Below are 20,472 nucleotides of genomic sequence, written 5' to 3' on the forward strand. Positions count from 1 at the left end.
TTGTCTCACGTACAGGATGGAGGGAAAGGAGCAAGGAGGGGGAAGCTATTAATAGCCCCCTGGTTTGTCCAGGGCAGGGGGGTCTTGTGCTGTTTATAAATTGTGTGTGTATATATATATATATATATATATATATATATATGTAAATATTGTTATTTTGTACATATTCATTGCATTTCATATTTAGATTGTAGTTTTGCTTGTAAATACAGCATCATTTGCTTTCTAACTCAGCTGGTCCTGCAATTTTACGTTGGGGGAAATTTTCAACCCACCACAATCTAACAGGAGTTAACAGCAAGTCTCCACTGAGCTAGGCTTGCTCAGTGCAACTCAGCTCTCTGAAATATGGTCACAAGTCACTAAGCACCTGCTGAAGCAAATGGAACAGCCCAGAAATACTTGCCTTCACACGTTTTGCTGTCTTTAAGAGCATAACCACTGTAGCAGGAGCAATGGTAGCTGCCTAGCTTGTTGAGGCAGAGTTGGTTACAGCCACCGTTCTGCAATTGGCATTCATCAATATCTACATCAAAAGAAAGTGTTACAGTCAGCTTTTCACCTCTGTGAGGGTGATGGTAGTATAGGCATTAGGAAGCAGAAAGACCAAACATGAAACACTATTACAGGTGCAACATAATGCAGCAACAAAAGGCTGAAAGACTTCATTCAAACAATTTATTAGCTCATACTTCAAGATCATGTAATTGTGACCTCCCTGCTCCTGCTGGTCACACTGTTCCTGATGCAGGCCAGGATGCCATTGGCCCTCTTGGCTGCCTGGGCAGACTGAAGGCTCATGTTCAGCCTACCATCGAGCAGTACCCAGAGTCCCTCTCTGCCTGGCTGCTCTCCAGCCACTCTGACCCCAGCCTGTAGCACTGCATGGGGTTGTTGTGGCCAATGTGCAGAACCCGGCACTTGGATGTGTTAAATCTCATGCCGTTGGACTCTGCCCATCTGTCCAGCCTGTCGAGGTCCCTCTGCAGAGCCTCTCTACCCTCCAGCAGATCAACTCCTGTCCCCAGCTTGGTGTCATCAGCAAATTTACTGATGATCGACTCAATGCCCTCATCCAGATCATCAATAAAGATGTTAAAGAGCATGGGGCCCAGCACTAATCCTTGGGGCACACAACTAGTGACTGGCCGCCAGCTGGATGTGGCACCATTCACCACCACTCTCTGGGCTTGGCCCTCCAGCCAGTTCCTAACCCATTGCAGTGTGCTCCTGTCCAAGTCATGGGCTGACAGCTTGGACAGGAGTTTGCTATGGGGGACGGTGTCAAAGGCCTTGCTGAGGTCCAGGTAGACTACATCCACAGGCCTCCCCACATCCACCAGGCGGGTCACCTGATCATAGAAGGAGATCAGGTTGGTCAGGCAGGACCTGCCCTTCCTAAATCCATGCTGGCTAAGCCTGATCCCTTGGCCATCCTGTAAGTGCTGTGTGATTGCACTCAGGATGACCTGTTCCATAATCTTGCCTGGCACTGAGGTCAGGCTGACAGGCCTATAATTCCCTGGCTCATCCAACCCGCCCTTCTTGTGGATGGGCATCACATTGGCCAGCTTCCAGTCCTCTGGGACCTCTCCAGTGAGCCAGGACTGCTGGAAAATTATGGAGAGTGGCTTGGCCAGCTCATCTGCCAGCTCTCTCAGCACCATAGGATGGATCCCATCCAGTCCCATGGACTTGTGGGGATCCAAGCTGCTGAGGAGAGTTCCAACCACCTCCTCATGGAACATAGGGAAACTGTGCAGCTCCCTGGCTCCTTCTGCCAGCTCTGCAGGCCAGCTGTCAGGAAGACGTTCTGTCCTTCTAGTAAAAATTGAGGCAAAGAAGGTGTTAAGTATCTCTGCCTTTTCCTCATCCCTTGATACAACATTTCCCTCCATGTCAACCAAGGAGTGGAGGTTGTGCTTTCCCTTCCTCTTGCTATTAATGTATTTATAGAAGGACTTTTTGTTGTCCTTCACAGCAGAGGCCAGTTTAAGCTCCAAATGTGCTTTTGCCTCCCTAATTTTCTTCCTACATGATTTGGCAACATCCTTAAACATTCCGTGGGTTGCCTCCCCTTTCTTCCAAAGATGATACACCTTCTCTTTTTCCCTTAGTTCTATTAGAAGTTCATTGCCAATCCAGGCTGGCCGTCTGCCCCGGCGGTTCATCTTCCGGCACATTGGCACAGCCTGTCCCTGAGTCTTCAACAATTCTTCCTTGAAGTAGGTCCAGCTCTCCTGGACCCCTTTATTATTAAGGGCTTTATCCCAAGGAACCCTCTGAATTAGTTCCTTGAGTAACCTGAAGTCTGCCCTCCGGAAGTCCAGAGTGGAGGTCTTCTTGCTACCCCTCTTAGCTTGACCAAAACCCGAAAATTCAATTATCTCGTGGTCGCTGGCCCCTAAACACCCTCCAACCACCACATCACCCACCAGCCCTTCCCTGTTGGTGAAGAGGAGGTCAAGCATAGCCTTGCCCCTGGTAGGCTCTCACAGCACCTGGGATAAGAAGCTGTCCTCCATGCATTCCAAGAACCTCCTAGACTGTCTCCTCTCTGCTGTGTTGAGATCCCAGCAGATGTCAGGCAGGTTGAAGTCGCCCATGAGAACAAGGTCTGGAGATCTTGAGACAGCCTTAAGCTGCCTATAGAATGCTTCATCAACATCTTCCTTCTGGTTGGGTGGTCTATAACAGACTCCAACCAGGGTGTCTGCCCTGCTGGTCTTCCCTCTAATTCTTACCCACAAGCATTCAACCCGATCGTCCCTAATCTCCATCTCAATGGCATCTAGTGCCTCCCTGATGGAAAAGAAAAGCCTTGGATCTCCTGCTGTCTTGGTTGCCACAATTCTGGACTGCCTGAATGCAATTTCTGGCAGTTACTTAATACTGGCAGGCAGAAAAGCAGCGGTCCTGACAGGAAGCCTTGTAATCACAAAATAAAATAAAAAGAGACCAGAAAATCAAAGGAGGGAAGATAACTTCGGTATCTCATAAAGGAATAGAGAAAACCCCCTAGGGGCCTGGAACTTCTTGCATAAATAGATTCTGTTTGAATATTCTCTTTGGAGGTGATGGAAATACATACTGGAATTAGGCAGATGTGGAATAAGGTCCTGCCATCAAGGAGGCTTTAACAGACTAATTTCATAAGTTTGTGCACCATCAGAGTCAGACCCCAACCTGCCTGCTGAAAGTCACTATTCCCATTGTAGGGATGCCACAAAGGAAGGTGTGCCAGCTTTTCTGGCTCTGCAGTCTGCGAGATGTTCCAACAGGGTTCACAGCAGCAGTTGTTACAGTTCTACTACAACTCTATTTACGCTGCTCCTTTCAGAGGGGTGGGTCAGAAAGAGCAAGAGCACAACTCTTGCCAAGACCAGCCTGAGATCCATTGAAGTCATATCAAAATGTCGATGTGAGTGAGCTACCTGATTCATAGAAGGGTAAAAACACAAGTGGTGCATGAACCAGGTTCAGTTACGTGAGTCTTGAATTGTGCAGCACAGTATCAGTGACCATTTGAGAATACAGCAAAACTCAGTACATCTTTGTTACAAGTATGAATGAGAATGAAACCAAATTACCTTTTTCACATGTTTTGCCCTGCCAGCCACGCTTGCATTCACAATAGAAGTCCCCCTTGAGATCTTCACATTTGACAGTCCCCTCTTTGTGACAAGGGTCAGGAGAACACTGGTTTGGCAAATCTAATTTACATAAGGAACAAAAAAAATCAAAACATGACAGAACAATAGTCTCAAGTCACTGACAAGCAGGTGCTTCACTCTCATTAAAAGTCAAGAAGCTTAAACACTAATGGGGAATCACTATCAGAAATCACACCTGGCAAAACTGGAAGCTAATTCTTAGTGTTCACATACCAAACAAGATGTGCCAGGAGTTTTGCAGAGCACATGCAGTAGAATTAATTTAATTCCAAAAGGGATTCAGCTACCATCCCCAAATCTGAAAGACACACCCTGAAAGAAACAACTCAGAGTAGTTCATATTTAAGAAAGTAAATTCTAGTTTCCTTAGTTGGGGAGAAAATAGAAAGCAAGCAGCAACTAATTAGTTGGATGGGTATTCATTTTCATTACTTTTGGTAGTTGAACTGAGGATCATACCAGGGCTGATAGATTGGTGGCTAGCAAAGATTTATATCTTGAATTGTTAGAGCTGCCCACTTAGGCTTTTCTGTTACACCCAGTGAAAATAAGAAGAAATACCAAAGTGTTAACTGCGTAAGAATAGCAAACCACTAATCCAGTTCACAAACAGCTCAGTGTTCCTATGAGGACAGAGTAAAGTCTGCCACTGATTGCTACTGATTGTAGAGATATCTGAAGGATGAGAGATTATCCTTGTCCCCACAAAAAATTACTTGGTAGCCATCATGTAGTAGTAACCTGTTGCATTGGTGTCCTAGGTCAGTGATCTTCAAAACTCTTAATGTGTTAACTATTTCAACACCCTTAATCAGGAGCAGAGCAGAAGATCATTCTGCAGACTGCAAAGCTCACCTAGTCAGCGGGCCTTCTGTTTACAGATCCTCTCCCAATTGGGGTTCAGGAGAGAAAAGGCACTTCTGCTCTTGAGTACTCTGCTATGGATGCCACCCTTCTACACAGAACATCTGAACCTGACCATAGGCTAAGTAATCCTTCATGAACACATTCAAAATGGGACTGACCTTCTACAGTTAAACAGTCAGCCCCACTGTCCTCTGAGGTCACCAGCACACGGATTGCACTGGAAAAGGAAGTCCTACAACATGAATTCATGATGTTCAGGCTTCTCTTCTGATAAACATACATGGGAGCCTGTGAGTGCAGGCTGAAGTAAATTCCTTTGATGCCTTAAAAAGCACTGAACAACATCCTGGTACTGAATGCCTTGGATTTGAATATGAGTAATCAGAGACTTGTTGAGGTTGGCAGGCACCTCTGGCGGTCATCTTGTCTAATACCCCTGCTCAAGCAGGGCCATTGAGAGACAGTTGTCCGGGACCATCTCCAAAGATGGAGACTTCACAACCTCCCCACGCAACCCATGCGAGTGCTCGGTCACCCTCACAGTGAATAAGTGTTTCCTGATGGTCAGGTGGAACATCCTTTCAGATTGCCCCACTGCCTTCTGGATTTTCAATTTGCTTTTCGGTCAGCCATTAAGATTGGTGTTACATTAATCACAAAAAATATGACAAGAACTCAAATGTTGGATAGGATTGGTGTTAAATCAAGAAAAAAGTGGTCAGATTCTTGGGCTGCACTGCACATTGAATTACCTGAAATCTGAGGTTTCACACAGAGTGTTGCAGTTCATTCAGATTACCATGGAATATTAATTTCGTATTTCTTTATACTTATCTCATTGTACAGCATGAAAGTGTTCATTCCTTTCTCTGTAAGGTGTTTCATTAAGCTTTGAACATCAAGACTAGTGCAAGTTCAAAAACTGTGATAAACATACCTGTCCACTATTCATATGTTTACAATAAAGTTTCCACTGTTCTGAAGATGACAGATACCAGAAATCATCAGGTGATTGGCAATGTCTGTCATTAAATATGGTGGACTGAATCAAGCAGGACAAAATACATGAAACAAAGAAAGGAGCTTTGTAAAGGTCATAAAGGATCACAAATCTCCTCCACAACTGAAAGAATTTACAATTCAAGTTGTGGTTTCATCCACCTCTACCAAAACACAGTCATTTCATCCACTCTTGCTTTCTGTAACCAAAGCAGCTTCAATCCCCAGATAGATCTATTGCCACTGAGAAGATAGGCATTTATCTGGAGTGTCAGAGGTCTTCCACTGCAGACAAGGCAGGAGGAAGCCAGAAGGCTGATCAAGAAGGGAGCGTGACACAGCCAAAGAAATGCCAATTTTCAGTATTTCATCTTGCTTCTCATAAGCTGAGGAAAACTCTACAGGAAAAACATGGGTACACAATGTTGACAGCCTCATAGAAAGAACCATCCACTTACTGCAAACAAGGCTTGATTATCTTTCACCCTCACTGCTCCAGCTGTGCAGAGTTGGAGCAAAGCCACAGCCAAAGTAGATGACAGGCAACAGAAAAGCAAACACAGCTACCTGGGCTGCCAGAATACCTCCTGATACATCAGTACCCAGCAGACACACGGCTGGAGGTGAAGGAGTTGGGGAAGGAGAGGCCAGGTTAAGGTGGAGATGAGTCATGACAGAGCAGCTCTGGTCAGCATGTTTCTTTTCCTATACAGGCTAGAATTTACTGTGTACAGGTAACAGAATGGCTTGAGTATAGTAAGCCAAGTCAGGGTTTTTTGAAGCGGCACAAATCAAGCCTCTCAAACATATCAGTGTTTTCAAAATCACTTGATAAAGTAAAACAAGTCAAAGTAATTATGCATGACTTATCTGGTGTATACTCAACTTCTGATTATTTCCTTCAAACTGGATTCTGATGTGCTGTGCAGAACCAGATGGTAATAACACTGCCCAGCAGAATAACACACTATTGATACGCATGGTGAATAGCAGGAACAACCATGGATATTTCCAACTGTGCCAATAGTTTGTTCCCCCTATCCCGAGAGTTTGAGGACATGTAACACTTATTTAACACCTTCCTAGTGCTTCACAGCTACACAATTCTGCCAACTTTGTAGAAGGTGCTCCTGGTTTAAACCATTACAAGAGAAAATGGAGCTCTTATTTCCATTCACTTACATGAATTTATTTTTTGATATTCACAAAATGGCACCAATTAAAACCTCATTGGGAAAACGCTACATTGTGAATGACATTCAAAAAGCAGACACGTGACTAAACAAAAATCTGTGTTTTTTAAGGCCACATGCAGTTTCTTTTCCAAAAAAACTGTAGAGTTTTCCAAATTCTCGCAGAACTGAGTCCCTAACTCTTAGCTGACCTACAGGATCTCTTTTAGAAAATGATCCAGATCTGCAGACAAAAGTACAGGTATCTGTGTGTAAGGTAAGCTTTTATCTGCAAAGCAGTTGTCTTGAACTCTCATTGCAGTCAGTGGAGTTCTGGTCAGTACAATGAAGAGAGTCAATAGAGTAATTCATCTTTCCTCAGAGCAGACACAGTTTGATGAGTGGAATCACTCTAGAACCACTGACTCTGCTGACTGTGGTGGGAATACTGCTCATGGTGGCACATATACTGGAAACATCTACCTCTGATTCTGGAACTGAACCCCACCAGTAACCCTGATCATCATAAAGATCTTATGAAACTAAGAATCCCCAAATACTTTGCTATGCTGTCTAATCACTGTCACAGTTAACACTTGTACCTTACTTCTAGTATAAACTAGTCCAGTTAATCACCCTCCAGCCCATAGGTTGTGCAATGTCTTTGTATGCCAAATTTAGAGACTTCAAGTACCTTGTTTTGGGAAGAGAAAGACTGTTAAGAAGCAAAATTAAAATGTGTCTTGCAGGCACAAGCCCACAGAGCTACACAGCCTTTTGGCAGCATCTGTAAAAAATTAAGAAGCATACTGGAATTGGCCAAGTACAAAGCCTGTCACTCTTCCAAGAGAGTTTCAGGCTCCTTCTCCATTACTTCTGCTGTGAATTGACAACAGCTAGCCAAAACTCATCCATTTAAAAATATTTTAATGGGGGAAAATATTATCATTTTATTTCCAAACCACTGCATCAACAATGGACAAAATTATTCAGCTTTTACTTTTTCAGATTTTTTCATCACCACTCTTTAGACTTGCACTTCTAAAACACTCATTAGCTATTTGGAGCAAGTGTTCCCAGCTGATGCCACCATTTTCAGCAGAAACTCCTGCCTCTTTACTGTGTCCCACACATAAGCAAAAGAAAGCATTCAGCTTCATGTCCCATTTTGAACTAGCTGGCATACGACAGCCCATGCAGGTACCGCAGGTCCAAGAACTTCCAGGCAGAGGACTCTTAAAATCCATAAGAGATACTGCTGCATTATATGAGGGCAAATCTTCACAGTGCAATTTTTAACCTTGGAATTCACTCTTCTAAAAAGATTGCTGTAATACAGTTTATACATGTGAAAGGTCAACTAAATCCTGATCCTGCTTGCACTGGTATGAACACATGACTAATCAATCTTGACCACAGTAAGAGACTGAACCACAGGGGGAGAAATGAAAATAAATCAACATACATATGATTTTCTCCTCATTTGAACTGATCTATTCCCTGAACACATTTAGATAATTTCTGCAGCTTTATACCTTTAGCACTGCTAAGCTTCAAGAGGGCTCTGGGAAGGTATCAGAAGAGTTGATTTAATTCTAATCTCAAGTGTTAGTGATGAACAAATACCCTCCACCCTCTACACATATAAGTCTGACTTCAAAATCAATTTGAATTTGTAAAGACTGCAATATTTAGCAAACAGTCACATGATCATTGAAACTGATCTCCTTAATGTAAAGAAGTCTGACATGAGCCTGTATTTGACCTCAGGCTTTTTTAAAGGTTCCTTAACAAGGGTGAGCCAAAGTTAGCATTCAAGAAAAAAGAAAATGAAAGGCCAAGCATAGTGTACAACCTTATAGTAAATCCCATTTCTTGTCCCTCTTGCTTCTCAGATTGTTCAGACCTTGGGAGACTGGTGGGAAAGAAATGTCTTGCATCTTGAAAGACTAAAGCACTGAAATATGACAGTGAGATGTCAATAGTTTATAAAAGGGTAAAAGGTCTTGTTTTGCTGCTCAGATAGGACAAGTGATGTGGAATCTCATGTCTAGAGAGTAGGAAGACCAGTACTAAAATACTATCAAAAAATGAAGATGGCTGAGCTGGTCCCACTCCTTCAAGTAGAATGACAGAGCATTTAACCACAATAAACAAAACAGAAATGCTTACTATGAACACATGTAAGGAAATCTGGACTTCTTGTATAAGGTGACCCATAGTTCTGAATACAAGCTGAAGAACAGAAAAGAAATTGTTATTATAATGATGACATGGCAGCTATTCAAAGCATGTAAAATGACACCTGGCCTGCTGATACATTAAGCAAGGCTTTGGAAGGTGGATGCAAAAACTATGCAATATTTTAATCTCCCAAACGCCTTAAAATGTTTTAGCTCTGAGGTACAGTGGACTTATAAACCATCCAAAAAGCATGATCGCTTATCCAGATGCCACTACGATTCTAAAAAGCATGTTAGTGGTTATTCAAATTTGAACTACTTAGTCTCTTTAAAAATCTGAAAAGCACACAGTTTTCTCAAACTGCTGGCAATTGTGATCTTAAGTACTGTATATTAAACACAAGTAGAAAACTATACAATGCAGTCAATAGAATAAGTCAGTGGTTCAATCAGTAAAGGCACTTAAAAAGATTAGTTAATAGCTAAGTTATGAAAAAGTTAATAGCTAAGTTAATTAAAAATGGAAAAAGTTGGAAGATCTCAAGTTATCTACTAATGCTGCAAGCTACACATGTAAATGCAGTAGAAACTTTTTAACATGCAGAAAACACGTAAAAGATCTCTGTGCACAATAATAATAAACACACCTTGAAATCACATAAGGAACATACAGTCTGTCTTAAAAGTTAGCAATGTATGTATAGGGCAATCAGGTTTCCAGCACTTTCCATAGCAGAGACTTCAGCTGCGACAAGCCCCAGTGTTAGGCATCACAGAATCACAGAATATTAGGGGTTGGAAGGGACCTTGAAAGATGTTCTAGTCCAACCCTCTGCTAGAGTGGTTTGTAACAGAAGTGGGAGGTTGACCTCTGTGATCACTCAGTGCCAGGTAGGTGAGACCCAATTTAAAAATCAGCCAGGTGATTACATTTTTGCTAACATTAAGCACTGAACAAAGAAGCAACACTTACTTCCATACCAGCACTGCCACAAAGAGAAAGTAAAAGCTGCAACTCACCCAAGTATTTCGGGTAAAAATATTCCTGTAGGAAGGAAAAACAAAAACAAAGATTTACTGAATGATATTTCCTTCTGTTGTCATACTATTTAAGAGCTGCAGGTAGTTTGTTGGTGTTGCATGGTAGTTGTCTTTAACAGGGTCCCAAACACCAACACCAGAATTTCTTTTTACGCAGAGCCAGAAGCAGCACAGTGGGATCCATGCTTTTTTCTTTTGAAAAGGAAAGAAACATTAGCTCCAGTCTCAAGGTATTTTTTGACAAGCTGTCAGAGCATGAAGCCACTCACTCGCTATACAAGAGGTAAAGGTGCTGGTGATGGCATGAGGTAGTAGAAGGAAAAGGAATCTAGAGACAAAACTCCAGAGGGAAAGTACAGAATCAATCAGTCACTCAGTGCCTCTCAAGAGGCCCTCTGCAGATGCAAATCACAGGCAAGACCCTGACACCACAACCACTAAAATAAAAGGGCACGTTTTGCTCTTACCACAAGCACCCTACATATCTAACAGCACCCACTGCCATACCGCCCATTCTATCACATTGTGGAGATGGTCTGCTCAAAGAAGGGAATAATGAAAATTGACATTCATTAACCTAAATCTGAACTGCAAAAGGCTTTTCCACACTTCTGGTGATACATGGCCATGTGTTACTGTTCCCTACCTTGTGTCAACAATGTGCAGCCATATAGCAGTGACTGTCTGGAAAGCAGCCCTGAGGAGAGAGACTTGAGGGTGCTGGTGGACGAGAAGCTCAACATGAGCTCTCAATGTGCACTTACAGCCCGCAAAGCCAATCAGATCCTGGGCTGCATCAAGAGAAGACCACGCTGGATGAGGCTCTGGCCAGGCTGATCTAGTGTGGGGTGTCCCTGCCCATGGCAGGGGGGTTGGAACAAGATGATGCTTGTGGTCCCTTCCAACCCTGACTGATACTATGATACTATGATAGCAAGAGTAACTGTTTGCTGATGTGACTTGGATCTAGTTTCACATATTAGAAAAATATTCAGCCTGGGGAGACCTTACCAGTCACATGATCACTGGCACCAACACAGAGAAACAGCAGGAAAATGCAACTATGCTGCATGGAAGGGTGGGAGATTGGCCTAAACTGATCATTAAGCCACATTCTTTAAAAAATAAAAAGAAATGACCACCAATTCATGGTCCAGAAAAAGCATTTCTCTCCAACTTTGCCTCATACTGGATTTCATGATGTTTAAGTCATTAGTTCAAGTGCTGTTAAAATTTTAACTGGGGTGTGCAATGAGGGAAAACTTGTGGATTTCATCAGTACTTAGTATTTTTTGGTTAAAATAAATAAATTCTCATCTGATTATGAAAGTACAGGCATGTAGTTCTCACATACAGTATAATTCTTTTTCATACAACATGAGCAATTTTCATACAAACATCTACAGTGCGATTGGAACAGTATGTATCCCATAGTCTACAAAATTAATTTGGACTATGCAATGTTCAAGATAAGAAATTATTTTATCTTCTCTTAGTACAGATGTTTTGCTAAGTTCATGCATATATACAGGCATGTACATACAACAGAGGCAGGCACACATTGTGACTCAGTTTGACCTGGACTGTTGAATGCAATCAATTGCATGGCTGTCATTCATCAGAAAAATCAATTGCTTCTGCTAAATATTCTCCAGTTATTGAAATGCACATTCAGCCCAAATCATGGGAACATCAATAAAGAAGCAGAAGTAGCTTACACTTACTGTAATTTTCAATTCTGACATGAAGGCAATAAGTTTGGGGCATCTTTTATCTCTTCAGGCTAATAGAGAATGGAGCTCTTAACTCTAGCTCTTTTATATATATATATATATGTATTTAGTTATACACAAGTCAAAAAAACACAGTCAATCTAAACAGTGTAAGTACTCAGATGAGTGCCCAGCTGTGCTATAACCACAAACTGAACTTTATCCAGCACTCAGAGAGAAAAAGATAGCAGCATGTGATGAAATACAACATTCCCCCCTCCCCCCCACTATTTCCACTTTATTCAATATATGTCACAAGAATGTGCAGATGTCTTTAACCAACATCAGAAAAATCCAGAGGCTGTCAAGAACAACTTCTTCAGCACTCACAGGACAAGAAATAGGAACTTTCATATTCAGGGCATCCAGTTTAATTGCTCCAAGTCAGCAAAGGCATAAAACTTCATTTTCTCCTTGACCTCTGATGAATAAATTGACTGCTAGAAAAGTTTACTTTTCAATGAAAGATTAAGGCAAGTATTTATTTTCATTGCACAAATAACCTTCCAAATGCGAACTGAGTGTATATTAATTCAATGCCAGCTGAACAGCAGAAGAGCGAAACTCCAAGGTGCTGTACTACCGTAAGCTTAATTCCCCGAATTGATTTAATCAGGAGTTTATTAATAGAAATGTAACTCTTCCTTCTCCATCTTCCTCATTTGCTGTGTTACAGAAAACTACTCGCTGATCAGTAGCTGGTTCTAATCTTATTCATTCTTGTATGATTAATTTTTTGGGTTTCTCCATAATCAATTTTCCTTGTAATAGGCTTCTGGAAGTGCAATGACGACATATTTCCACTCAGACAAAAGTCAGAAAGAAATACATCCAGACATGAATTATTTCTGATATAAGCATTCAACTTCACAATGCTTTTTCAGTCTTTTGTGCTGTACCAAGTCTTACTGACCCATGGATGTCAGGGAGGATGAAAACATTATACAGGGTCAGGTCCCTGTTAAAACCCTGAGACTCATCGTCTCTCCAGCAGAAGTCTTCAACTGTATTTTCAAGATCCCCAAAAATGCCAAGAGAAATGCTCTGAGGCCTGGCAGGAAGGAGTTAGCAATGATTCTGTTTGCTGACTTCTCACCTTCAATTTCCAGGTCATCAGACATCTCACCATCCAGAAAGCCATTCACAGAGAGTACTTACAAGATCAAATTTCAGGAGGTTATTTAACTGTGACTGTCATGGTAGCAAAAGTCACCAGAGAATTAGAGTAAGAGTTACATTTTCATCTTGAACTCTGGTAAAAGAAGCCAACATTTAAATGTCAGCCCTACCCCTTTGAATTTGCTTTCCTAATTACTGCTGAAAACAAAAGCAGGAGAAATGAGCTTTTTATTTAAAAAGCTATAAACAAATACATTGGACATAAACATCCTCTGGACAGGCTGCTGTATACACATTGGCTAGAAAGCTTGATGATGTCAATCTGTCCAAAACTAAAATCCTAGTGCATGCAAAAGGAAGACACTACCTTGCACAAGCATGAACCCTCTCAACAGACCAACTTTAATGAACGTTCTTTCAGCAGGTTCAACCTCTGTGTCTGCTCCTACCAAGAAAACTTTAATCTATTTCCACCCATCCTTTTTGGGGACTCAACACACCTTCTGTCTGATTCAATTTCAGTAGTCAAGGGCTTTGGGACCAGAACATCCACTGTATGCAGACTGGCATGTAGTACAAGCTACACACCACATGTTATGTGCCACCATTAGTTTAATTCAGCAGAGATCTCAAGTAAAGTAGCACCTCACATCTACTGGTCTCCACCCTTCCTCCAGTGAAGTGGAAAATATGGCATAAAGCCAGTCCCTCTAAGTAGGTCCTGGTATGCTTATATCAACCCAGTTCAAGAGAAGTGCAGAAGGACCTGCATTGGCTTCCCTGCAAAAGGAAACCTACAATGTGACTAGGGTCATCATCTATTTTTTACTCTATGGTCAAACTCTTCCTTGGTCATAAAATCCGTAAGTCAATACACTGGGTATGTATTAGTCCCACTGCATTCTTAAAGAACATGGAAGAACACCAAATCAGAACAGGCATTAATGTGAATCACTGCATAAAAACAGCCCTTCCTAAAACATAACAATGACGTTGTCTACACAAGGAAAATGTTCTCACTGTTGCTCAAACTGAGTGGCAACACTGAAAACCTCAGCCAAAAAGTCCTGCCAACTGCTTTTGTTTTGCTTAAGTACCAGGTCAGGCAAGCCCAATCAGCCCTGAATCTAATGCAAGCAAATCTAACCAAAATCATGTTTGAGCTGCAGTGACAGCAGGTAATAGGCATAATTTACAGAAAGACTGTCCACTTTCCTGAGCAACTGTCTCTAGGTGATTTGGCTTGAACAGAGGGGTTGGACCAAATGACCTCCAGAGACACCTTCCAACCTCAACCACTCTGTAATTCTGGCACTGCAGCACTGCTACCACTGGAGGATCTCAACAGACTTGTTGGTAGTTACCAAAACTTAGTTACCCAGTTACCTCTTAAAGAGCAACTGCCACATTATGTCTTCTCCTTCTTCCTCTTTCCTTCAGGACTGAATGCTTGTCTTGAGCATTGCCTGACCTCTTCTTCTATAAACACACCACATTTCCACACTGCTGGCCTGCACTGCACTTGCAAAGAAATGGCTGCTACCAGACATAACTGGCTGTAACAATGTTTAACAGTTGTTTAGCTGTCATAACCTGAGGATGCGCATTTCATTAATGTTGAGAAACTCTCTGAGAGCTTTTTATAACTGGGCTCATGCTGAATGATTAGACCTTCCTTGTACATGTATGTGTGTAATTAAACAGTCCTGTAATTCAGAAATTTAAATATATAGATCCTCTAGATATAGAACTTATGCTCAAATTAATTGCTTGCACAAGCTTTCTTTCTCATTGTGAGGAACCCCAGAATTAGTCAGGTTATTTTGGATCAACTTGCATTCTTCTTGCAAGGCACAAAGACAACCTCTCTCCACAGTTTGGTAAGTTGAGGCTTTAGAGAAGCAAGTGGGTCATGTTGCAATGCAAAAGCAGCCTCCCAGTCTCATCTCCTACCACCAAAGTTATATCTCCTTAGGGCAGTTTTTTAGTTTTGTGTCCATTTGCAAAGTACCCATTTCATACCATCCAGCTCTTCTGGTATGTAAAAACTGTGACTGCCCCTTCCACTGAGTTGTTTAGCTTTCCGGCCAAGAAGCATTTAAGACCACCTTCTCCAGCAGCACCCATTTCATACAGACTGGACATCTCTACAGAATCCTGAAGGCTGGAACCAAAATCCATCCATTGTCATAGTTTCCTTTGCCCTCTTCTGAAGGGCAGTTCTACTTTACAACAGCTTACTGAGGTGCCGCTTTGGCAAAGATGTTGCTCTGTAATGAGGAAAAACCCTCTAACAAAGTGAGCAATTAAAGGGGGGGAAACAGCAATGAAAGAAAAGAAAGTGAGAAAAAAAAAGATTTTGTATGTCACAGCCAACCAAAACATCTGTGAAGATGTAAAGGGCACAGGGAGATGATTTCTATGCGCAGCCTAAGGCAGGGTTTGACTGGACAGTAATGGCGTGAAATGGATGCAGCTGGTGCCAAGGGACAAATATTCCAACAAAATTTTGTAGAGTGATGCCAGTGAGTTGGTTGCATGTACTTTTAAGCTATACTTACTGCAATCTAATTACAAATGCATTGAAGGTCTTTCCACTGCTGCAGGATTGAAAGGGTACTTTTCCTCCAGCTGTACTAATGTGCAATTTGAAGATGATCTCAATTTGATAATAGAGCTTCACTCAGTCTTGCTTGTTCGAATCCTTCCTTGCTGCAATAGTGTGACCGTTTGAGGCTGTGCCTTTAAGAAAGGGAATATGGTGGACGGAAGTTGGTAAACGGAAAGAATAATCTAAACTAATTTCATTGGAAGAGTGGGAGGAAGCACCTTCTGAACTGGGACAGCAGGAGGGTATACTGGGCTTTCCAGCACTTTATCTTCAGTCTTGCTTCCGCCTCTTCTTTGGGCAGCAGCTTTCTGTGCTGGGCTTTCTGCCAAGACTTCGGCCTTGAAACCGATAAGATAGAAGGCCTGTATTAACTGCTTTCCAATTAACACAAAACTGCTTTTAACTTCTTTCTTTCTCTTTCTCTCTCTTTTCTGACCTACTCTGGGGAAAGGGGGGGAGAGAGGGGAGAGCGGAGGTGGGGAACCCCCTCTGCAGAGGGGGGAACTCTCATTTCTGTGTTACTTTATTGTATATCTTTGTATATATTGTAAATATTGTAAATTTGTATATATTCCCCTGCATATCCTACATTGCTTTGTAAATATACAGCTCCACTGCTTTGCTAATTCAGCTGTGAGTTTCTTTTTTTTCCTTTCCCTTCAATTTTTCTTTCCCTTTACTTTACAAGGGGGGAGGGAGGAGGCTTCTTGGCCTTACCCTTCCACCCCACGACAAATAGTTAAAATACTTGCACATGTGGCTAAACTATCTCAGGAACTTCAGTGAAATTCAGCAAATCAAGATCTGAGAAAACAGCGTAAGTAAAATGTTGTCTCCCTTCAGCATCCTATATTACAACATTATTCTGCAATTATTTAAGCCGTACTTAGAACAGCTTATATATATATATATATATAAAAATATTATTTTGTATATATATATATATTTCATATATATATATAAAATATTATTTTGTGTGTGTATATATATATTTCATATATATATATATAAAATATTATACATAATTTAAATGCTTTCAATCACTTACAGGCCCTGTAATGTTTTATCCACTGAAGTGAAGAAATATTATATTTTTCCTTTCCTTTAATCTAAATTACATTGTTTGTTATGATTTTGTTTACCTGCAGAGGTTGCAACTCACTGCAACAGCGGTCAGATGCTTTAAGACTTTGCCTCAGAGGGCATAGGCAAGCAAGGAACAGGGAAGTGACATCTGCGATAACACTAGGCCCTTGTGACAGAATCTGATCTCATACTTCCCTGCAGTGTTGCTTCTTAGTTTCTTCCAAATCTCCAATGGCAGTTCCATCCTTGTTCTTTTAATATTGGGAAGTGTGTGATAATCAGTAAGTTCACATGAACCACAACTGCCAATTTATATAGATTCAATGCTTCTCTTATCTGATTCACCTCAACATGAAGAGAAACTTCTTTACAGTGAGGGTGACAGAGCACTGGAACAGGCTGCCCAGACAGGTTGTGGAGTCTCCTTCTGTGGACTTTCAAAACCCACCTGGATGCATTCCTGTGTGGACTACCCTAGGTAACCCTGCCTTTGGCAGGAAGGGTTGGACTTGATCTCCGGAGGTCCCTTCCAACCTCCAATATGCTGTGATTCTGTGATTTTTAAGTAGCTGCATTAACAAAATGTACTAATTCCCAGTAGGCTGCTCCTCTTTTTTTATATATATTTTTTTAAATTTTTTATTTTAAAGGAAAATGAAATGAGCCCATAGCCACAAAACTCTCCTCTTTATTTTTTTTAAATGGCTTTTTCCCTTCTCAAACACTTGTTAAAACTTATTATATTCCTCTAAACCAAAATTACTTACCCTAACTTTATCTGCTTTTTTCCATTATCTTCCTTCTTGGCCCAAACTTGTATAATACCCCTGCTTCAATTCACCAAACTTATCATCTTCTTCCATCCTATCTTCAGCCCCTCTGTGTACTCTCTCATTCTTTTGTCTTCTCTTCCACAAGTGTCATAGTATCTTCATGACGTGTTTCACTATTTCCAGGTCTACTCTGAGATTCTGGGCTAAACTCACACAAGAGGAAACAGATCAAGATCATGTAGACATGAGTCCATCAGAGCTGATGGAGCTGTGTCTGCTTCTAGAACCAGCACACTTTGTTCACCATTCTCAGTAATTTTTGATAAAGCAGCATTTTGATAATAAATGTATGGCCTGCCTTCTAAGAGCAAGCAGATTTTTGTCACCATCCTGCTACTGAATTCCACCACCATAAACAAATGCTAAGCCTGTACCACCATTCAGATAGAAGCATCCCACTTCGTAGTCCAATGTGCTTGCCTTCCAGATCAGTTGGACCCACTGGAGTTTGGTAAGACTCTCTCCTATTCTGTGTCTGCTTTATAAGAAACTATAGAGAGGAGGAGTAAAGGGAAGGGGGGGCTCCAACAACCAGTGCTCACTCAGATCTCATCCCAGCACAAAGCTGCTGTGGCATACATCTGGGCACTCCAACTTTTCTGCTTTCTTCTTTTCTTCAAGCCATTACTGGACAAAAGTCTAAATCTCCCCTTATTTCCTTCTTGAAATCTATTAAGCAGGCACCACTGTGCCTGAGAATCCATCCTTCCATATACCAAGTCCAAGGAGCTCAAAGTACTCTGTTAACTCTTTTCCTCTCTCAAATGAATTCTGCACCAACAAGAGAGACAAAAAATTTGTAACAGCTATAAATCTAGACCTTCCCCCACACTGCCAAAATGCTGTAACAAAGTAGAATTTTCACAGCAAGTAAATCCACATTTTTGCCTGAATCTAGAAAGGAATATGCTATACAGGGATGATGACATATATGCTTAAAGATAATATCAGTAGTTTTCATGTCTAGACTACACCAACATTCACTAAATTACTCAGAAATCACAGAATCAACAAGGTTGGAAAAGACCTCAGAGATCATCAAGTCCAACCTATCACCTAACACCACCTGACAACTAAACCATGGCTCCAAGTGTCACATCCAATCTTTTTTTGAACATTTCCAGGGACGAGGACTCTACCACTTCTCTGGGCAGCACATTCCAATGGCAAATTACTCTTTCTATAAACAACTTTCTCCTCACCTCGAGCCTAAACTTCCCCTGGCACAGCTTGAGATTATGTCCTCTTGTTCTGGTTCTGGTTGCCTGGGAGAAGAGACCAACTCCCTCCTGGCTACAACCACCCTTCAGGTAGTTGTAGAGAGCAATACCATCTCCCCTGAGCCTCCTCTTTTCCAGGCTAAGCAACCCCAGCTCCCCCAACCTTGTGCCTCGGTGCCCTTCTCTGGACACGTTCAAGTGTCTCAATGTCCTTCTTAAACTGATGAGCTTAGAACTGGACACAGTACTCAAGGTGTGGTCTAACCAGTGCTGAGTACAGGGACACAATGACTCCCTGCTCCTGCTGACCACACTAGTTCTGATATAGGCCAGGATGCCATTGGCCTTCTTGGCCACCTGGGCACACTGCTGGCTCATGTTCAGCCTACTGTCAACCAGTAGGTCACTCTCTGCCTGGCTGCTCTCCAGCCACTCTGACCCCAGCCTTTAGGGCTGCATGGGGTTGTTGTGGTCAAAGTGCAGAACCCAGCACTTGGACTTGTTAAATGCCATCATGTTGGACTCTGCCCATCTGTCCAGCCTGTCAAGGTCCCTCTGCAGAGCTCTCCTAGCCTCTAACAGGTCAACACCTGCACTCAGCTTGGTGTCATCTGCAAATTTACTAATGGTGGACTCTATCTCCTTATCCATATCATCAATAAAGATATTGAACAGGATGGAGCCCAGCACTGATCCCTGGGGGACACCACTAGTGACTGGCTGAAAGCTGGATGTGGCACCATTTGCCACCACTCTCTGTGCTTGGCCCTCTACCCAGCTCCTAACCCAGCACAGAGTGATGCTGTCCAAGCCACGGGCTGACAGCTTTGCCAAGAGTTTGCTATGGGGGACGGTATCAAAGGCCTTGCTGAAGTCCAGATAGACCACATCCACAGTCTTCCCTACATCTACCAGGCGGGTCACCTGATCATTGAAGGAGATCAAGTTGGTGATCTGTGTTGGCTGGGCCTGATCCCTTGGCCATCCTTCAGCTGCACAGTGATTGCCCCTAAGATGATCTGCTCCATAATCTTTCATGGCACTGAGGTCATGCTGACAGGCCTGTAGTTTCCAGGTCTTCCTTCTGGCCCTTCCCATGGATGGGCATCATATTGGCCAGCTTCCAGTCATCTGGGACCTCTCCAGTGAGCCAGGACTGGTGGTAAATGATGGAGAGTGGCTTGGCCAGTTCATCTGCCAGCTCTCTCAGCACCCTAGGATAGATCCCATCTGGTCCCACGGACTTGTGAGGATCCGAGTGGCTCAGCAGGTCTCTAACTGCTTCCTCATGGATTTCAGGGGAACTATATTGCTCCATAAACCCATCTACTGGTTCAGAAGGACAGTTATCCTGAAGTCCTCCTGCCTTACTGTTGAAGCAAAGAAGGTATTTAGTACCTCAGCCTTTTCCTTATCTTTAGTTACAATATTGCCCTCCATGCCCAATAAAAAGTGGAGGTTCTTACTGCCCCTCTTCTTGCCATTAATATATTTATAGAAATGTTTTTTATTGTCCTTCACAGAAGTGGCACCATGTCTGTTGTTAGAGTTGGAATCACTGTTGGAGCTATTAGACTTGTTCTGGGAAACTGAGGAAGTAACAGCCACCCCTCTGGTATTGCTACCTCAGGTTCTGCCACTCTGCAGTTCCCTTAGTCTCCTGAAAAGATCAGAAGTTGGTTGACCATCCCATCTGTTCATGTTCTCACCAGATTGATCATGCAGAGTTATCCAAGTACTCCCACATAATTGCCTCTGTTGTCTGTTTTGGTTTGACCTGATTTGGAATGGCCTCTGTGGAGGACATCTGTTTCTAACAGCTGAAACTTGTATCCATCTGGAGGAAGAATTGAAATAATCTCCTTGTGCCAATTTGGATATGGATTTTTGTAAAT

General features: G+C 42.2%; 1 protein-coding gene across 1 annotated transcript in view; it reads right to left on the minus strand.

Annotated features, from left to right (window-relative positions):
* The window catches only part of GAS6 (growth arrest specific 6), a 49,184-nt gene that overhangs the window by 20,132 nt on the left and 8,580 nt on the right, over positions 1 to 20,472 (minus strand). Inside the window, exons 3-6 of the mRNA XM_068137222.1 lie at positions 9,916 to 9,940; positions 8,885 to 8,947; positions 3,591 to 3,713; positions 407 to 526 (exon numbers count right to left, since the gene is read on the minus strand). Coding sequence (XP_067993323.1) covers positions 407 to 526; positions 3,591 to 3,713; positions 8,885 to 8,947; positions 9,916 to 9,940 — 331 coding nt within the window. The remainder of the gene's footprint in view (positions 1 to 406; positions 527 to 3,590; positions 3,714 to 8,884; positions 8,948 to 9,915; positions 9,941 to 20,472) is intronic.

This window comes from Melanerpes formicivorus, unplaced genomic scaffold, assembly GCF_026170545.1.
Source record: "Melanerpes formicivorus ecotype bairdi unplaced genomic scaffold, bMelFor1.0.p_v2 SCAF_1, whole genome shotgun sequence".
Taxonomy (NCBI): Eukaryota; Metazoa; Chordata; class Aves; order Piciformes; family Picidae; genus Melanerpes; species Melanerpes formicivorus.